Source organism: Magnolia sinica, chromosome 15, assembly GCF_029962835.1.
Source record: "Magnolia sinica isolate HGM2019 chromosome 15, MsV1, whole genome shotgun sequence".
Lineage (NCBI taxonomy): Eukaryota > Viridiplantae > Streptophyta > Magnoliopsida > Magnoliales > Magnoliaceae > Magnolia > Magnolia sinica.
The window spans coordinates 116,982-138,276 of record NC_080587.1 but is presented as its reverse complement, the minus strand read 5'-3'; the positions used below and the strand labels follow the sequence as shown (position 1 = coordinate 138,276).

At 40.5% G+C, this 21,295-nt stretch overlaps 2 protein-coding genes across 5 annotated transcripts in view; one reads left to right on the top strand and one right to left on the bottom strand.

Moving 5' to 3' along the window:
* The first annotated feature begins 464 nt into the window (after positions 1-464).
* Positions 465-2,841, top strand: LOC131227071 (beta-amyrin 28-monooxygenase-like). The gene is made up of 3 exons (XM_058222779.1): positions 465-1,561; positions 1,965-2,152; positions 2,240-2,841. The coding sequence occupies exons 1-3, from the start codon at positions 589-591 to the stop codon at positions 2,567-2,569; spliced, it is 1,491 nt and encodes a 496-aa protein (XP_058078762.1). The 5' UTR covers positions 465-588; the 3' UTR covers positions 2,570-2,841.
* Positions 2,842-3,309: 468 nt separating this feature from the next.
* The window catches only part of LOC131227072 (apyrase 2-like), a 28,171-nt gene continuing 10,185 nt past the window's right edge, over positions 3,310-21,295 (bottom strand). For 2 of the 4 annotated variants that reach the window (XM_058222780.1, XM_058222781.1), the window contains 6 exons: positions 17,859-17,951; positions 11,659-11,861; positions 5,538-5,629; positions 4,773-4,990; positions 3,835-4,024; positions 3,310-3,738 (listed from right to left, as the gene is read on the bottom strand). In XM_058222780.1, coding sequence (XP_058078763.1) covers positions 3,626-3,738; positions 3,835-4,024; positions 4,773-4,990; positions 5,538-5,629; positions 11,659-11,861; positions 17,859-17,951 — 909 coding nt within the window. In that variant the 3' untranslated portion in view covers positions 3,310-3,625. The remainder of the gene's footprint in view (positions 3,739-3,834; positions 4,025-4,772; positions 4,991-5,537; positions 5,630-11,658; positions 11,862-17,858; positions 17,952-21,295) is intronic. The other 2 variants (XM_058222782.1, XM_058222783.1) reach the window with 2 other exon arrangements.

Sequence of the window (21,295 nt, the reverse complement as noted above, 5' to 3'; positions counted from 1 at the left end):
GGATATGACCGGATGATAGGGTCTCATCCAAACTTTCATCCCTTCCTATATAAAGGATGAGACTCTCTCTCCTAATATGAATCATTAGAAATATCATGGGTATACAGAGATATATAACGTACATTATAATTTGTCCATTTTGGCTTGTCGTTGGGACGATCTAATTCATATATCGCAATCCGAAGCCACTTATACCTTAGGATCAGAGGTGTGAATAGATCCATCTGCTCCAGTAGTAGATAGGCAGGCCATTGGAGCATTAATCTTCCGCTTTGTGAGGGTTTCAAAACTCGTGTAGACCGTTAGATCTTGGGAGCTAACCTTCTGCGCTTCCCTGCATAAGAGACACCAGCTAGAAACAAAAACCCGCTGTTGGGTCCAGGGGAAGGTTCTCAGAGAACATTCTTACTTTTTTTCTTTTTTTCTTTTTTTCCTTTTTTAAATCCACAACCGCAAATGGCTAATCAAATCCGACATGCAGGGCCGGCCACCACGGATATCCCTCGCAATCCGGGCAGAGGCAGACCTCGGCAGCAGCTTCATGTCCTCCTATAGAGAGAGAGAGAGAGAGAGAGAGAGAGAGAGAGGATGAACTCGCTTCTGAATGTGAACGCAGACAAATGGGTGAAAGCAATAGGAGAATGGTTGTTGCTGAATGGCTTCCTAGGGCTCTTATTCTTAATTATTTTGGGGTTTGGATGTCTGAGACTCTTCCAACCCAGAACTAAGAAGCTGCTTCCTCCAGGAACATATGGTTGGCCTCTCATTGGTGAAACCATGCGCTCCTGGAAATCTACTAAACCTGGTGAATTCATAGAGAAGAGGAGAGAAAAATACCACCATCAAATCTTCAAGACTTCCTTATTCGGCCACAAGATGGCCGTCATGTGTGGCCCTGCCGCCAACAAATTCCTCTTCTCCAACGAGAAGAAGCTCGTCGTCACTTGGTGGCCTCGCTCCGTCCAAAACATCTTCCCATCTTCCATCCTCACTGATGCCGGCGCCCACGCACACAAGCTAGTTACTTCTTTCCTCAGGCCTGAAGCTCTCCGCCGCTATGTTGGTCTCATAGATGGGCTTGCGCAATGCCATTTCAAAGATGAATGGCACGGTGAAAGGGAGGTGAAGGCATTCCATCTCATTGATGTGTACACATTCATGTTGGCATGCCGCCTGTTTGCCGGCATCGAAGATAATCCAGACTGCATATCGACGCTGGCCCATGAATTCCACCTCTTGGTGAGAGGAGTGCTGCAGGTGCCTCTAAGATTACCTGGCACCCGCTACCACCGGGCCATGAAAGCGGCTGATGAAATCAGAAAAGTGCTTGGAAATGTTGTGATCGAAAGGAGGAGAAGGGCAGCAGCATCGTCGATGCAGGACATGATGTCGTATCTGCTGGTGACCCCAGACGACAAGGGACGGTTGATGACAGAGAAGGAGATCTTGGATAACATGCTGCTGTTGCTATTTGCAGGCCATGACACCACTACCAGCGCTATAACATTACTAGTGAAATTTCTTGCTGAGAATTCCCAAGTCCACGATCACGTCTTTAAAGGTCTCTCTCTCTCTCTCTCTCTCTCTCTCTCTCTCTCTCTCTCTCTCATCATGATACAGCACACATGATACAGCCATCAACATGTCCACACGTGTAGGATATCCAATCGCGCAACAGGTTGGCAACACCGTGATGATCACCTGGTATGAAAATCAGGCTGATCCAGTCGTTGGATAGGCCATACCAGTACACTAATTCATATTTCAGACCATTGTCTATCAACTGATTTTGGCTTATAGATTGGCCTGATTTTAATGTACCGCGATCACCAATGTCTGGCCCGCCTTTTGCTTGGATGGGATAATATACAGAATGTGACATATTGACCCAGCTGCTGTATCTGATTGTTTCTCATTGTTATTAAGTTGAAAAATGGTGATGGTGGTGGGGCATGCGACTTCAGAGCAAATGGAGATTGCAAAATGCAAAGGAGAAGGAGAGGGACTCAACTGGGAGGACATACAGAAGATGCGGTTTTCATGGAACGTGGCCAGTGAAGCCATGAGACTCTGCCCACCTGTTGGTGGGGCCTTCAGGGAGGCCATCTCAGAGTTCACCTATGCTGGTTTCACCATTCCCAAGGGGTGGAAGGTAATAGTCACACATTACATAGCTAATCTCAATTAGGATTTCAGTAAGATAATGCTACTTGCACCTGTGATTTGAAATTTTCAATAGATTCATTGGAGGCCTTACACGACACACAGCAACCCCAACTGCTTTGTGGATCCGGAGAAATTCGATCCATGGAGGTTTGACAGAGACATTCCTGGTTCTTTCACATTTGTTCCATTCGGAGGAGGACCTCGCATGTGCCCTGGGAAGGAGCTGGCTCGGCTGGAAATACTCGTCTTCCTCCATAATTTGGTGAAGAGGTTCAAATGGGAGTCGGTTTTTCCTAACAAGGAGATAGAACTGGACCCAATGCCACTTCTCAGACAAGGGCTTCCTATTCGCCTCCAGCCTCATCTCACCTGTCCTAGTACAAACAACATCCCTGCCAACTAAGGTTGATGAGGTTAGTTACAAATTGAGGATCCCTCTATGTATAGAACAGGAAACCGTCTATCTACTTTACACTAACGGCCAGAACAGTGCTATGTGACAACCATCTAACGGCCAAGAATACTGTACTATAGATAATTCTACATTACCTTTTCACTAAAGAACTCTAGAGATCTCTTCACAGCTCTATATGTTTCTAACATTCTCTAGAATTCTCTACACTGTTGTGCTATGTAACAGCTTCTCTATATGTATAAGTGGATCTTCAATTGACAGTGTCCTGATTTAGCCTCTTGCAAGAAGCCTATTAATTATGTGAAAAGGAGTTCAGCAAAAATAAAAAATTTAAAAAAAAAAATCTAAAGGGAAATAACCATATGTTAGAAAGGGGTACAAGAATAAGATCTGTCAAAGGCAAATTGAATTGTGGCAGTCTCTTTAAGCAAGGGTCCACCCACCATGAAAGGAGCTGCTCATTCCAGAAGGCAGCACCATGAATGCACCATGCCGACCACAAATGGTTGGTTAAAATATATCAACGGTTTAAATATAACATATTGACAGGTGAGACTATTAGCATCAATAGACTGGCGTGCTTTTTGCGCATTGGGCCATTCATAGGTATCCCACAAGTTGAAGAGTTCCTATCAGCGTAGAAGATCCCTGTACGCATTACCTTAGCACGTTGCTAGCCTAATGAGTTCTTTGGGCAATGAACGGCATCAGAAAGTACACAGTGAGAATTGAGGAATTAATCAATAACAATCTTTGATTTTACCTCCAAAAGATTACAATGTATAATCAAATCTCATCTCTTTGTTTCCACCTCACTCAGAGAAAATGGCCAATCACATAAATTATATATAGCAGATCAATTGACTAGTAATCTTAAATTATATATAGCAGATCAATTGACTAGTACGCTCGAGTTCTGAAATACTATGGTAAAGGTCACAAGCAAATTATTAATGAAAAGCTGTGCCGTGAACCAGCTGTTGCTAAAGCCAAACTAAACACTGCCCATGTCGGGCATTGATGCTGCATGGCATGGCCCATGCACTAATATGATGATACGAGATCAATGGCGCTACCTAGTGGCCATGCCGCTTCAACCAGGTAATCCTTGTACTTCACGTCCTTTACCAGCGTGATCTCTCGCAATGGATCGAGACCTGCCAATTTAAAAGAAAAGAAGGAATAGAATCTCATCAAGCTAAGGATGAATCACACATATCCGAAATATGATGGCTAATGGGTTAGTAACATACCAAATCCATCTTTGAGCAATGTGTACTGATATACAAGGTCCATGCATAGGTAAGGCAAGTCGCCCTCCTCAGCAAGCGGATATGTAGCTTTAGCATTCTGGAAACTCACTTTACAAGCATGTTTGGCTGCATTCCGAAAGTCTGCAGGTTTAGCTTTGGCAGTCGGCTGCTTACGATCTATGAAACCAACCTGTGTCGGAGGATATTGACAATTAGCACCGAGGAGGAACTACTTTCCAAACCAAATCAATACGATTATTTTTGGTACATTCAAAAGACAGAGAAAGGTCTCCAATTTTCCAAATTCCACCCAAACAAGTCATGAAAAATTGATAGAAAACAAAGAATAAATGGGAAAATCCTGGGGAAGAGAAAATTTGAGAAGAACAATCACAAGAAGAGAGATAGGCCAAGGATGTTCCTCCAAAGGAGGGTGTGTCAAGTTCTCTCTTTATAATGGGAAGTAATGGCCATTGCCCTCCCTTTTCTTGTTCTCCTTTTCTTTTTTTCTTTGAATAAAAATTTCAAACATTGAAGGGGGAAAAATAACAGAAAAAGAGAGATTGGTAAAGGTTAAGTGAGAATTACAGGGGACAAGAAATGTGAAAAGATTCAAGGTTTTCCTTGGAGAGGGGGCCTGTCAAGAGGTTTGAGAATAATGTTCAAACAAGTTAGAGAGAGAGAGAGAGAGAGAGAGAGAGAGAGAGAGAGAGAGAGAGAGCCCCAGAATACTGAGATTTTTCAACTCTTTCCTAAGATTCCAGTCAAATAAATCAATATGGCCTAGTTACTTATGAGGAAGAAAACCTGATTTCCTAAGATTCCAGTCAAATAAATAAATACGGCCAAGTTCCGAGGAATAAGTTATTTTATCCATCGCTACAAAACCCGACTACATGACACATATGCAACTTAAGCAAGAAAGTCATGACCATCACCTCGCCAGCTATGTCAAAGAAAAAGGAGGCTACAAATAGGTTTTTCTGCCCAGCTCCACCACCACCGTTCCATACACCTCCAAATGTGCAATTCATGTGCGTACATATTGATTTGTTAACTTTGAGAGCATTGACAGCAGCCCTCCTGCATTTGATAAAGCTGGATCCAGAATGTGAAGCCGACACATCATACACCGATCCGCCGTATCTATAAGACCCTTCAGAGTTGCAGAGAAGTTTCAACATCATTTGTAAATTGCATGATAAAAAAATACAACTAGCAATAAGATCAATCCTATAACATGCTTAAAGTTGTGTTGGACTCCTGGCCATTTGAGAAATAATTTGTGATTTTGGACCTTCTACTCTTTATTAGAATTTCCAAATTTTGTGAGATGGAGCTCTTTTTTGTCATATTGGAAACAAAGAGATCTTACTTGTACACACAAAAATCATTTCATTTTTTCCCAAAAATTCTTCCAAGTCTAGTAATCCCAAAAACTAAGAATGATTTTTCCCATGGCCTGAGCCAAATGCAGCGAAAATGTCAAGGGAATTAAATTGTTTATCATGGAATAGGCCAATTCCAGCAGGAACAAACAAAACATCTCAGTATTGTAAATGGGAAGACGAAGGTTTAATGGAGCTGAGCAATTCAGGCAATGATGTTGATTTTTCTAGTTTCTCCCATAGTTAAAAAGAAAAGTTGGAAAAGGGTGCAGACGACATTTCTAAGAAATTTAAAAATAGGGACAGCCAACATACCATGATAACCATCCAAAATGCATGGATTATCAGAGGCCCCCACAGCCTTGAATATCTCAGCTCGAGCTGCTAATAAACCATAGTTCAAGTAACTGCATGAGAGAGGAAAGAGCGATGTTAGTTGATACATATTGGATGTGACATACGCAATAAGCAGACAATGGTAATTAGACAATGCTTTTTGTATGAATGACAAAGCAATTTTTCTTCTTTTTCTTTTTCTTTTCTTTCTTTTTTCTTTTTTCCTTTTCTTTTCTTTCTTTCTTTCTTTTTTTTTTTTTTTTCTTTTCTTTTCTTTTGGGTAAACATCGCAAAGCAAATTTTGATTAGCAAAAAAATGAAGAGGAAATTCTAGACTGGTTAAAATTCTGTTTTTCCATTCTCTCCATAATTCCAGACAAAGCTGGAGTCGGACAACAAAGATAGCCTTCATAAAACTTTATTTTTGAGAAAGGCCTCCATTTTCAAGCCATGAACAAAACTTCAGCGCACCCCAGCATTGCCCACTGGGTACCAAAAAGAGACAAGGTACCCCCTATTAGATAATTAGAGAATGTCTAAAGGTATTTTGTTGAAGGTCTTCAGCCAAGAACAGCGTTAAGTATTATCTGATAACTAGAATATGTTTAGAGAAGTCAATTGTTTATTTGTTTTCCTATCCAAAGAGATAAGGAATTGTCCAATCGATTCTCAAGACGCATGACTTTTACTAGCCCAAGGACCATAATCATCATCATCTAAACCTTTCCCAACTACTCAGGTCGGCAAGCACCATACTTAACCAAAAAAGAAGAAAATAAAATAAAATTCCAGATACAAAGCCATATTTCTTCCCAACCAAGTTGTGACCATTCCTCCCATTTTTGGATTCTCCTAACCATATCATCGCGGTACAGATTGCAAGATAGGAAGAAACTGAGCTTAACTGAAACCAGAACAGCATCGTCCTTGAGCTCCTCACCACTAGATCGTCTACTTCTAAATTGCAGTTCTGATTCAGCCAATATCTTACCTCTGTAACTCCCAGCCTAACAGATACGACAAAACTGAATTCCAGCACACTCTGCGAGTCTTCCAACAATTTCTGATGGATTCTTGTCTCTGTCCCTTTCTCTGTTTCCTCCCTCCAAACCTCTTGTGATGGCTGAGAACACTCTCCTTTCTCTGGATTTGGAAATTTCTTCTTGAAATCATGCCTGGGGCCTTCAGCAGGTGCATCTCTGTATGATCTGCTACCCATGGCTTTACCTAGATCCCTCCCATCAGGTATCCGTTATCCTTTGTCTGTCCCTTTCTCTCCCAGCCTCTTCGTAGGGTCTGATTTTTCCCTATTTTCCTGCACCAATTCTTTCCCAGTTTTTGCCCCATTTTCTTTTCATTGAGCCCCATCCCTGCTTTTAATTTCCGGCCCGAAACGTGCTATCTGAACTCCCAGTTGCTTACCCCCAAAACTTTCACCATTCAGGAGCTTAACAGCTCTCTCCGCCTCTTCTTCCGGGCTCATCTAGATGAATGCGAAGCTGCACTTCTCAAGAGGAATTTTGAACTTGAGGGATAACCACCGCCATCACCTGGCATGCATGGCCAAAAACTTTTTCAAAGTTAATCGGCAGCCTGCCTGATGGGAAACCTACCACAAATAGCGTCAGTAGTTCAGTCAACTATTCCAATACTATCCTCCCTTTCTTCCTAACTTCTGATTTCTTCCTGCACACCACTGTCCAGTCCCCCCGGTTTTTCTTCTTCTGTAAACCCATAGTCTACATCTGGTTCCAATGTTTGTTGCTTTCCTTTCGATCTGATCGTGGTTTCCAAACCTCCCGATTGATCTTCTCCACTTTCAGTTTTTCTTTTCGCCACACTCGCACCATCGTCTTCATTTCGCTATTTTATAGTTTTTACCTGGTCAAGATTATGGACAAGCTAGGAAGCACGAAAAAGCTTTGCAGTCAGCTGCCCACTTGACATAAACCTTGCTTTTTTGGGACCAGCAACACCGCAATTCCAGAGGGTCATATTGACACCACTCACAGGCCAAACATGGTTCAAACTAGTATTGACCCGCAGCCCAACTATTACTTGGCACTCAACCGCAAGACAAGCAAGCAATGTCATGGAGGGTAATGGCAGTGCAAACAACTTCTTTTTTTTTTTTTTAACGATGATGATATTTCATTAAACAGGCCGAAGCCTAAAAATACAAATAAACAAATGTACAAGAAAACCAAGAAAAAAATGACCACCCTAGCAACAACAAGCTAGGATTTATGCTTCCACCCATTCCTTAACATTGTGGCGTGCCCTTTTGAACACTTCTAAAACTCTTTTTTTCTTATTTCTGAAGCATCTCTCATTTCTTTCCCACCATATAGCCCATCGAGACGCTAACAAGCTTTAACCTCCACAGCCTTTTTTTTCGGATTTCCCTATCCCCCCGCCATGCCAAGAGATTTAAATAAATTTAAAAAAATTTTAATAAAAAATTAAAAATTAAAAATAAATAAATAAATTCCTCTATTTAACTTGGAAACACTCATAATACTCCAAAGACTTGAAGAATATGATCCCACAACTCCTTTGCAAAAGCGCAGTGAATGAACAGGTGATCTACCGATTCCGCATCTTTATAACACATGAGAGAAACATTAGGGAGAATCTCCTTCCTTTTGCAAAGATTATGGATTGTTAGCACTTTTTTCCTCCCCACTAGCCATCCAAAAGTCTCCATCTTTAAAGGAGCACCATATTTCCAAAGATAGGCCGTTTAAGATACCCCGATATCTTCCTCACTTAAGAGTTAGAATGAATAGAGGGATCTCACTGAAAAGACCCAGATTTTGGTTCTAACCACATGATGGAATCCGCATATGATAACTCTGGAGTAACCTTTGAAAGCATTTGGAGCAATTGAACCAATTTCTCAATCTCCTCATCCCTCGGATTTCTTCTAAACAAAGGAATCCAAATTACCTCATCACCCCTTACTGAAAAACGATTGCTCACCTTCACACTGTCTTCCCTAGCTAGCCTGCTAATGAAAGAAACCTATCATTCAACATCCCCTCTCCAACCCATCTATCCTCCCAAAATCTAATTAAGATAAATGAAAGGCCTTCTTCTCTAGCTAGCCCTGCAGTGCAAACAACTGAGCACAGAGCACCCAAAAAAGTGAAAGGCCATCATCAAGTACTTGTGATGCAATCAAGAGGCCACACAAGCAAGCCAATCAAAGAGCTGGCCATTTTTTTGATTGGTGATATGAACCAAACCATGGTTTAATTATAAATATGATAAGATCATTAATCATATTACATTGTGGGGCCCAATGGATCAATCAAATGGTCCACAAGTTAAGACATTTATCTTAATTCGTTATTAGGATTAGGGTGAGTCATGACACATTCAATAAGTTTCCCTTCATATTTTTGACACTTTTTTGTTAGGGATTGTGTGGGCATCACAAGATGTCAGAACAACACATAATTGGTCCAGCTTAAAGGATTTCTAATGAGCCCAAGATCATACAACTTGATGTTGTCTGGGTGAGTTAAGGTTAATTTACCAAAGATTTAGCCCTACTAAAAACCTTTAACACTTGACTTTTTTGTTCTTGAAACATTGGTTATTCCTTTCTAACCATATAACCAACAAACCCGCAAGCAGACTTAGTTACCAAATCTTTTTCCCAAATTTGCCAACTCCACCACCATGCCACGTCATTAGAAAACTATCAATGGACTTGGGCAGCACCCAGGAAACTCCGAATAGTTTGAACATTTGTCCCACAATCCTTTTGCAAAACCAGTGGATAAACAAATCATCCACCGATTCGTCGTCTTGAAAGCACATCAAGCATGCATTTGGGAGAACAAACCCTCTTTTGCGAAGATTATCTATTGTAAGCACCTTCTTCCTCCCCATAAGCGATGCGAACGCCGCCACCTTTGAGGGAGAGTTATAATACCAAACAAAAGCCATAGGGCCATGAATCCGTCTGTTGGAATCAACCCCACTAACACATGCATAAAATGATTTGACAGAGAACTTGCCATACTGTCTTTTAGTCATACCATTGAGTCTAGTTCCAAGATAACCGGGTGAAACTTAGAAAGCAATTCCAACAAGCTGACTAATTCAGCAATTTCTTTGTCATCTAGATTCTGTCTACACAACGGGGCCCAAGCTACTACCTCTCCAACCATGGAGAAGCAATTGGCCACACTAAAACCATCTTCAACTGAAACGCTCACCAAATGTGGGAACAACACGCTCAACTTTTGATCCCTTACCCACCTATCCTCCCAAACTCTAATATTTATCCCATCCCCCGCCGCAAATCCCACCCCTTTCTAAACTCTCTGTTTTACTAATGCCACCGACTTCCATGAAAATGAAGCCCTACACAGTGATGAAGACCTCATCCACCAACCCGAATCTTCTACTCTGTATTTTTTTACTATTATCTCCCTCTAAAAGGACCCCCTCTCGACCCCAATCCTGATAACCATTTAACCTGGCAAAGCTAAGCTCATATCCTCCAACTTCCTAAACCCGACTCCCCCTTGCACACAAGGCTTGCAAACCTCCTCCCATTTGATTAAATGAAATTTGTGTTTATCCTCCGCACCCTTCCACAAGAAATCCCACCTAAACCTCTCCAACCTATCTAACACCCATTGTTGTCAAATGCGAGGGCATATGCAATCGCATATGCGCATACTGTGGATCGAATTGCATATGCCATGATGGCATATGCGATCTTGGCAAGTATGCCATGGCATACTTTTATATGCGATAAATATGCGAGTATGCGATCGCATACTGCATATGCGATCGCATATTTCCTAATAATCAGAGTGGAAGCAATTTATTTATTTTTTATTTTTTCAATTTGGAGAACTTTTTCCCATAAATAGGCACTCATATCCCCTCCATTTTCACTATTCTCTACTCCAAAGCTTTAAATCTATTACTCTCTCTCTTACTCTAATCTCTCTACAATTACTTCAAGTATATTTAGTTTTTGTATTTTATAGGTTGTGCTTACTTTTTGTAAATTAAGCTGTTAAGTTATAACTTGTAAGTTGTTTCAAGTTATCTATTTATCAGTAAAATTTCTTTACTTGAAGTTTATAATAATTAGTTCTCTTTTAATGCAGCTTGATTGTTTTGTTAAAATTTATATAATATAATATAAGTAGTTAAATAAATAACTTAATGAAACACTCAAACTATAATGAAATAAGTAAAATAAGTCAATCCAATCATGTGTACTAATTAGGCAAGTTTTTCCTATTTTTTAAGATTTTTTTCTTTTTTTTTTTAATTTTTTTTAATTTTTATTATTTTATAAAAAATATGCCATGGCATATGCGATTGTGTGATCGCATATGCGAACAGCATATGCTGATCGCATACAATGGCATATGCGATTTGACAACATTGATAACACCGACTTCGGACATTTGAACAAACACAAAATATACTGGAAGATTTGACATAACCGACTTACATAGTGGCGGATTCAAGGGTATTTTGGCTAGTTCAAATTATATTAGGGTTTTCTTCTTGTCAAAGGTCAAATTATAAAGGCCTCCTTCCTTGTGACAGCCCGTTATGATAATTTCAAACAAAAATTCAGACTTAGGAGTCTTCCATTATTTCTAAAGACTATAGCAAGTGCTGCTTCCCTTTATACATGTGTTGCCTTTGATAACTAGTTTCAACTAGCGGACTATTGAGAATCTTTCCAACAGTCTTGGTTCCACCTTTTGTGATTACTGTCCAAAATTTGCAGCTCCAGATCAAGGAAGAATCTTAACCCAGACCAGCCCATTGTCAACTTGTTTGTATCAAGTTGATGCACAAAACTGCAGGGAACCCACCGATAGATTTACCAACACGACTCACATGCTAGTATGGTCAAGCCCCACATGGCACTTTAGCACAAACTAATGAGCGTGAATTTGAGAACAGTTGATGTCTAGAGCATTCGTTTGTAGGTGATCCTTCGAGGTGGGTTTACCGTTTATGTTACTAACACATTCACTCCGTATGGTTACTTTTTGTTTTTCTTTTCTTTCTTAATGGAACTTAATCACACCAAGGAAGAAGTGAAAACCTGTGAACATAAAGGTGATATTTGGTTCCCTTAAGAGTAATATCCTTCACATAATCCTTCCCATCTGTTGTTTTTGGAGACTTTTCAGCAGCTTTTTCTGAGATAGCATATGCCATTTGAACAGACCCACCTCCAAGGTCAACTACTCCAACTGTGTTTGAGTATCTGTTTCCCAAATTCCCTAATAGATAGTTGATGGTAACCTGCATAAGTTGAAATCATTTCAGCCAAAAAAATTCATAATAAGAAAATTCATGTAACAGGTAAAGATCGATGAGAGAATGCAAAAGGCCAAATTTCTAGTTAACTCATCAAAAGACAAACTTTAAGAAAATTAACTTAGATGAAAATGTTGCACTGATAACTGAGACCCAACGATGAAGAAAAAAAATAGTATAACTGGAAACAAGTGGTGGACAAGCCCTACTGAAGAGCCTTTCTCCTTTTTATGGAATGACTGAAGAGCCTTTCTCCTCAGACATTTTGGAGTTTCTCGTTCAATGAGCACCAGATGATGGTGAAAGGGACCAGCTTCCACAGGATAGTCTGGCGACGATGAAAAAGTCCATTAGCCCAACCTGCAAAAAACTTCCAGCAAGGAGCCACTGTGGGACAGGGAAACCTCCCAACAAACTAGAAGATTTCAGATTGCACTTGTGACTTTGCAATAAGGGAAGATGTGCTTTTTCCAAATTCCAATCTCTACACGCGATGCACATGTTGGGAATTGCAGCCTTCCTCTTGAGGTTGCCAACGACAAGGATTTTGCCTGCCACAGAGATCTAGGGAAAAGCCTGAACTCTAGGTGAGGCAGGAACCCTCCAAAAGTTCTCAAGCAATGAAGCTAGATCGTTGGAAGTGAACAAAGCACGAAGGAGGGATTTCACCAAAGAGAAATTTGACGACCATTTCCGATCCCTTTGTCATCAAATGATGTATCGACACAAACCCCATGTAACTTTCCAGCAACCTTTCGTAAGAAATTATAGTCTTCATGGAGATCACTCCAGAGATATGGTCCAGACTCCAGACTATAAAGCCTCCTATGGACTAATAATGATATGAAACCCTCGACTCTTGGTTTAGAGAGGCTAAAGAGAGATGGGAAAGCTTCTGTAAAAGAGCTATCATCATGTCAGGTGTCATGCCAAAAGCTCACCCTACTACCGTGCCCAATAATGAAATGGTATCCTATAAGCCAGGAAACTTTGTTGAGAAGGTTGCCAATTTCTGTGCTAATGCCTCTTCCAATTGTTCTTATTGGTTTCTAACCTCTAAGCCTCTATTCCTTGGTGGGATTCTAGGGAACAAGCCCCCTTCAGATTCACCAATCTGCTGATAAACTTCTCCAAATCCCCTCCGGCTCCTCACCAAATCTCCACCACAGTTCTTGAGTAAAGCCCAATTCTTGTCTCTAGCACTTCCTAAACCTCTTTGATTGTTTCACATCCTCCCAATGCATGAGATAGAATCTATGGCCAACGCCTTTCCCCTCCCAAAGCAACTCTCTTTGCAATTTCTCATTTTTGCAATAATAAAAAAGAGAGGAAGTAAACCCAGAGATTTGATAAAAGCAATTTTAATGAGCGTGATTCTGCCACCTAGAGAAGAAGTAAAGTAGGAGGTTTTTTCTTTTTTCTTTTTTCTTTTTTTTTGTACAAGTTTCTGTTATAGTTAGCTCTTCAAGGAATAAACAATATTCTACCGACAATTTAAACCTTGAACCATTAAACTAAGAATGCTATAAAGTAACACACCAATTGTAAGATGTTTAATGGTTGTATCACAACAACCTGGTTGATAAACAGCGTAGGAATTAGGATAACTTGGATTTTCTGCGCAACAAACAATTTTCAATATACATTTATATATATATATATATATATATATATATATATATATATATATATATATATATATATATATATATATATATATATATATTAGACTAAAACAAAGAGAAAGGTTTGCTTGAGACCAAAGGATACCAGTAGTACACAAAGTAGCATGCTCAACCCTCATTTTAATGGTGAAGAAATTTTATCAAAAAACAGAATCTCCGAAATATAGCTATAAAAAGGCATGGGAGTTTGGAGGCGCAAGATATCATTCCATCAGGATGGCACAAATTAACATGTCATATATAAATCATGCCACGCACCCAGCGTTGTTCACTTATATAAGATTCGGTTTATGTATCAAGTGTAGCTCCATCCATAGTTGATCAATGATTTGAACAGTCTGGATTGCCAAACAACTATGCCATGTGTACAGTTGAAACCACGTGGCCCACCATCCAAATTCGAGTCAACAATTTGGACAGTCTGGATTTCCATACAACTATGCCATGTGTATGGTTGTAACAAAGTGGCCCACATCAATAGCAGAGTTAGCAATTTGGAAGGCCTGGTTTACAGTATAACCATGCCATGTGTGCAATTGAATGGCAGAGTCAGCAATTTGGAGGGTCAGGATTGTCATAGAACAACTATCCCATGTGTACAGTTGAAACTACATGGCCAACCTTCCACAGTTGAGTCCGCAATTTGTACAGTCTGGAATGTCATACAACTATCCATGTGTATGACTGAAACCAAGTGGCCCACCATCCATATTTGAGGTAGTGATTTGGACGGTCTAGAATGCCTTAATAAGTTATAATTATTCCATGTGTACAGTTGAAACCAAGTGGCTTGCCATCCACAGTTGATTTCATAATTTGGATGATCTGGATTGTCATTCAACTTTGCCATGTGTACAGTTGAAACCAAGTGGCACCATCCACAGTTGAGTTAGAGAGGTGGACAGTCTCAAATGCCTTGTAACTATTGCATGTGTATGGCTGACATGAAGTGACCCACCATCCATAGTTGAGTCAATAATTTTGATGGTATCGATTTTCATTCAACTATGCCATGTGTACGTTTGAAATCAAGTGGCCCACCATCCAGCCAGATATCCTCCCACAATCGAATCCTCTTATCATCACCAAGGAAAAACAATTCCTTCTTTGAATATATGTCTCAAACTAGCCACAGCTTTCTAGATCGAAGAAGCTCTAAACAATGAAGAATCCCTAGTCCACTATCCCCTTTCCTGGAGCCCATATTTCCTGGATATAAGGTCCCTACAAAGATGGCCTTTGATGCAGGACATGGAAAATTAAATATGATATGCAAGATTTCAGGCTTAGATCCTACCAAATCAGAAACAATCACACAAATTCCACGTCCCACATGAAAATCCAAACATACAATTAAAAAGGGGAATCTATGCGGGTCCAAGCCGACACAAGCTAGGACCGGACCAATAAAAATTATAAACCAAACGATGTCAAAGGGAAATAAAATCAACTACTCATGTATAAAAATCAGTCTCTAATCCAAGGGATTCCCTAATTTCAATTCAAGGAACCCTAAGGTAATAAAAAGGGGCAAATCAATTAGGGATCATGTAATCTAGGGTTAGGATTCATGAAAAACGGCTATGAGAGGATAAAAGAGGATAAAAACCTGAGCCAAAAGATGATCCCGCGTGTGAACAGCAACAATGGCCCAGAAGGACGTGTGTGTGATCCCGACCGCACGTGTGTGGGGCCCACTATTCAGAAAAAGGCCACCTTGGCCCTGGTCGGCCAGGGATGGATTCCAAAACCCTCAAATCTCAACTCGATCCGATGTACGGTTTGTGTATGGTGATCCGCCGAAGTTTTAGCTCGCCTGCGGGCCGAAATCTGGAAATCTGCTGTAATGAAGAAATCTAATACAACAAAAGGACAAATTCGAAGTACGGATGGTGGGGGAAGATAGAAAAAAAGATGATGGAAGATGGAGATGAATTGGGGTCGATGTGGCTTCGCACCACGGCAGTTAGCCCTTCGAAAAGGGAGAGCTTCGCACCCACTTTTGAATTCTTCCACAACTCAGGAAGAGAGCAGAATAATAAAGCAGGAATTTTTTTTATTAACTTCATTGAATCAAAAGAACTACAAGAGGTGCCTATTTATAGGAAAAATCCTATACCGAAAAAACTCGCACCTTATGCGCAACCTATTACTTGGCGATGAAGTAAACTAAAATAAAAACCAAACAGAGAAATCTAAAGCATTCACAATGTTTTAAATAATAATAATAAGCAAAACCTAAAATATGAAATCAATCCGACGAGTGGGCCACAATCATGAGATCCCATGATGGGCTTTTCTTGACTATCGGACCCACTTTTCTGAACAAAAACTTGTCTTTTAGCTAGGAGGCCCTCTTTGGACGTCGTCATCAAGCCAGATCGATGGTAGGGTCCTCCTTTTGCGTACGTATGTGCGTAGGGGTGGTGGTGTGCGGGCGTGCGTGTGCACGATGTCCTCATCAGCCTTTTTCTATATTCTCGTCTTCTCTATGCTCCTCTTCCATCCCTTCTCGAATATTATTCTTTTGTGCTTCCTAGAAATGGTTCTTTAGTGATGCAGGATATAGAAATTAAATATGATATGCAAGATTTCAGGCTTTAGATCACACTAATTTTAAAACAATCACAAAAAATTTCACATCCCACATAAAAGTCAAGCATTCAACAAGGGGAATCTATAATAGTCCAAGCCTACACATGTTAGGGCTGGATCAATTAAAAATTATAAACTAAACAATGCTCAAAGGAGAGTAAATTCATCCACACATGCTAAGGATTACTTTCTAATCCAAGGGATTCACATGTTTCAAGTCGGGAAAACCTAGGGTTTGCAAAAGTGAAATAGGACTTGGGATTTAGGATTATCTAGGGTTAGGGTTAGAGAAATAAGGCGAGAGAGGAGTGAAATAAAAGAGAGAAACGAACCCAAGATGATCCACATGTGTGGACAGCGGCCCAGGCCTAACGCACGTGCGTGGGATCCTGCTCGCACGTGTGTGGGGGCCACGAATCTAAAATCCGCCAGGTAGGTGCTGGTCGGCTAGGGGAGGTCCACCTTCACACCGATTAGATGTCTGGTTTGTGCACGGTGCTCCGCCGAAGTTTCAGCCCTCCTGCAGGACCAGATTCTGGAAATCTTCTGTAGGGGAAAGATTAACTACAAACGTGGGTGGATTTGATGAGGGGATGGCTGTAGAAGATGAGGAATATGGATGGTAGGAGATGGGGGCGATTTGGGATGGATGTGGCTTCGCACCACGGTAGTTAGCCCTTCAAAGAAGGGAGGCTTTCGCACCCAATTAGGCTTCACAACTCAGAGAGGAGCAGGAAAACGCAAAAAATTTATTCAATCTCCAACGAGGAAAAAGACTACAAAGGGTGCCTATTTATAATAAAATCATATACCCCAAAACTCACGCCATGTGTGCAACCTATTACTTAGAGACGAAGTAACCACAATTAACAACTAATCAAAATAATCTAAACCATTCATGATGTTCCTAATAACAATAATAACTAAAACTCAAAGTACTAGATCATTTGGAATAGTGAATCACGATCATGAGAACCCATGGTGGGATTCACATGATGATCGGGTTCATTCCAAGGAACCAAAACACAATCCTCTAACTAGGGGGTCCTCCCTGGACATCGTCATCGATCCAGATCGATAGTGGGGCCCCCCTCTTCCTTGCGTACATCCATTGGAGGGGAGGGGCGTGCATGTACGCGAGATGTCCCCATCATTTAGCCACAACACTAGGTGCTTATTTTCCTCCCTAGGAACTAACTAAAGTCCACATCAACAGTGGAAAGCTTGTTATGATTTTTTTTAAAAAAAGAATAAAATAATTACTCCGATAGGAAGGGAAACAAAGGATCTCCCTAAAGCCACAGCCTAATGCAGTGCTAAAATGTAATGGTTTTAAGGAGAGGGACTCAAGGAATTTGCTCCAGGTCTGAATTTGTTGAATAAGAGGGGCTCAATGGCATGATCTTCATTGAGAAATAATTTTATAGCCCAGATATCCCATGCAGTATAACAGTGCATTACCTACGAAATGGCCATTGTTTTCATTGAGAAGTGATTGTATAACCAAAATACCTGTGCACAAGAACAGTCATAGACCTCATAATTAAATAGCTCTAGTCCTGTTCCAATTAGCCACAAGTAGTTGACTGATAAGAGAGGTCTGTGATTCAAAAACGCATAATTGGCAAGTACTGGAATCATGATTTGTTTCGACTAAATCTACGTAGACAAAAGAAAGAAAAAGTAAGTTCTCCCAACATACCCATTGAAAGGTGCCTTCCTGAGATCCATCCAGAACAGTGACCAAGTCCGGTCTGAATTTCAATGAGCTGTTGTCTTTGAGAAAATCCCTGACCTATAAAACAGACATCTAAATTCATCAGAGTTCATGCAAGCATTCGATTGAAGCAAATAATGACAGAGTTATAGCTGCATTCCCCTGTTAAAAAGGTATAAGAATCAAGTATGATCCAGGTGCTTACACTAAACACATGACACAGTCCACAAATGAGCTATCCTTGTCTATGTTCCAATATACTTTAATAATAGGTTCAAAAAATTGAGGATATCAAACTTTTCAAATGTAACTTACATGAACAATCTAAAATCACATGAAGCTTTACTTTTGTAGTTTTTTTATTTAAAAATAAAAAAATAAAAAATAAAAAATAAAAAAACCATTCTACTAGAAGATAACCAAATTTTATTAAGCAAAACCATAAGAGGGCATAAATTCCCAATAAGAAGAGACAAATGGCTCACACCTCCTTATCCAAAACATCGACAATACCATTTGCTTCCCTACTAACACGAGCAAACCAAATGTTTAGCCTAGAGTCACTATTGGGAATTTCACTGAAAACAAAATAAGGTCCCACAGCCGGAAATTCTGCAAAAGCTACTCAAATCACCTTCAACAATGGTCGCCCTAGAGAAATCCTTACTAGATATCCTCAAGGCCTCCCTAAGGATCCTGCCTCTAGTTCATCTCTTTTCCTGCCCTAGGAAAGTGATGCAGGACAACTAACCGCTTGAACTAATAGAGCATAGCAAATCAATCCCTTTATGATATAGCCCAGGCCCTACATCTTAGGGGTTAGGTCCTCGGCCAAACCCTTCTCGTGGACCCCACTTCACATGGGTTCCGCTTCACATAGGTGGGGCCTGCCTCACACGAGCCACCCGCCCCGAGTGTGCATTAATCACCCTCGATAAGGAGTCTCGAACACGAGACCTCCTACTCTAATACCAATTTGATGCAGGACAACTAACCACTTGCTCTAAAAGCTCAAATTGATAGAGCATGGCAAATCAATCCCTTTATCTCATAGCCCAGGCCCCACATCTCATGGATTAAGTCCTCGGTCGAACCCTCCTCGTGGGCCCCACTTCACACGAGCCACCCGCTTCACATGGGTGGGGCCCGCCTCACACGGGCCACCCACCCCGAGTGTGCCCCCGCATCCCACAGGCCACCCCACTCGAGCCTGGTGTGAAAATACCCCTGCATTAGAAAGCATGTTGAGTTGTAAGGTTATTTTAGGTGTATTTATTTAAGTTAGGATGTGTACATGTAGGTGAGCGTATTTCTGTCATTTTCTTATGATGAGACATTTTTTAATAAAATAAGGGGGAAGCGTGAGAGAGTATTCATGTTTGTTTTTTTTTTTTTACATTTTCCTCATTCTTTTCGTTTTCTTCTAATCTTTTCATTCATTCTTCCAAAGTTTTTAATCTTTCATCTTCATATTAGAGAATCAAGATCGTCATATGGGTTTAACAAAGGAGGATCAAAGGCGACTTGAAGTGTTGTCCACAGGTGTCGACGCCATCTGACCGTACTGCTGACGTCAACAGTTGTACGGTCATGGTTGTCAAATCGTAACAAAACCACTACTGGTCGGATCATTTTGATTTATCATAGTTTTTGGTGATTTTTTCAAATTTTGTTAAAGCCATCTATCTGATGGTGTTTCAAGGCTGTCCACAAAAACAAATTTTGAAAAACGTGGGTTTTAGTATTGTTTGGTTCGGTTTTTTAATTGGAGTTTATTGGAAGTGGTCCCATGTTGATCGGATCATTGTAGAGAGATAAATCACAAATTTTCAACCCTAGAGAATGGTGTCACCTAGGGTTTTTTGGGCCTTTTGTGTTGGAGGTGTATGGAACATAACAGATTTGTATCTGCTCTACTTTCACATTAATTTGACAGTTTGTTTTTTTTTTAAGTATCTGGCTGTGTGAACACCCCTTCATTGTCTTCTGGAGTAATTTGTAGGGGGCGATTGGTGTGTACCTAAGCCTGAGAAGAGTCTAGAAGCATCGTTTGAGATAAAGAAACTTTTTTTTGTCAGTTGGAATTGACGTTGTTCCTCTGCAAGGATGTTGAACAGCAGTAATACTGAGGAGTCCAGATTCAATGCATGAGTGGCCTATCTAACGAGTGAACAGCACCAGTTATCAGTGTAGGTGTTGCAGTGTGCCTTACGTGGTGAATGTCCCAGATCTCATACACAGGTTGGCATGTTGGCATGTGTCCCAGGAAACATAGCACCAAAGCAAGCTGCTACTGTTGCTCCTTAAAGGAAGATGATACAGTAGCATCAATAGTTCTCAAATATGGTAGAGCCATCTCTCCAAATACAAGTGCCAGTATGACCTATAATTTTGGACATTCCATATAAGTTTCCATACTGCAGATGGAAATTGATCCAAAATAAGCAAAGATTAAATGATCCTAGCCATTTGATCAGGGACTTCAAAGAGAATGTAGGACATGAGACCGGTCTACTGTCAACATTCAATGTGAGGAAGTGATGAAAAGGCATGACATTCTCTGATAGGCTGTTTTTAACATGGACCATTCCTGATGGGGCCTTCGTAAATGGATGGCCCCAGGCAAAACATCACCCTGTCAGGAGTACTGTGAAGAGATGACTCTACTATATTCAATTCTACTGGCAATATTGTATCTCCCCTTCTTCGAAGTGTTAAAAAAGAGAAGCCTCCTTTTGTGACAATGGACCTACCATCATGGTAGTTCACTCCCATCTTTTATATGGTGGAGAGTAGTCTCAATAAACAACGAGCCTGCATGTATAGCACTGTGCTGTTCAAATCATGAGCCCCACTGTGTATAGTCCAAATGCATGTATAGAACTCGAACATGCTAAGTCTACTTGTACAAGAGCACCATGAGGGCTTATTCACCTTTCTTGTGGAAATGAAAATCATGCATGTGCGATTGGAGCCATCCACTGTGGATAGAGCATAACCTTGCAACCACTTAATTAGTGGCTATGAAGTGGAGAAGTAAAATGGCCAGCGATCCAAATTCAAAGAAAAAAAGGTCAATATCATCTGGTCAATTTATTTTTAGCTACGGTCTGCCCACAATTTGGATTGTCCAAAATACCTTAAATGCACGCAACGTGCATGGTTGATGAGTCGCCACCATTTGGAAATGTTGTTGAACAACCATAGTTAGCCCTTAAAATAAATTAAATCCTCAAACAAAAATGCCTCTGTTTTGAACTCAAACATGCCAAATCTACTCTCACAAGTGCACTACTTGGGAATACTGGCTGTTCATGTGAAAATGAAGATGACCTATATGAGATTGGAGCCACTCACAGAACAATCCCACAGTTTAGGTGCTCGATCTTCCATGGATGAGCAGTACATCAAAATTTTAACTG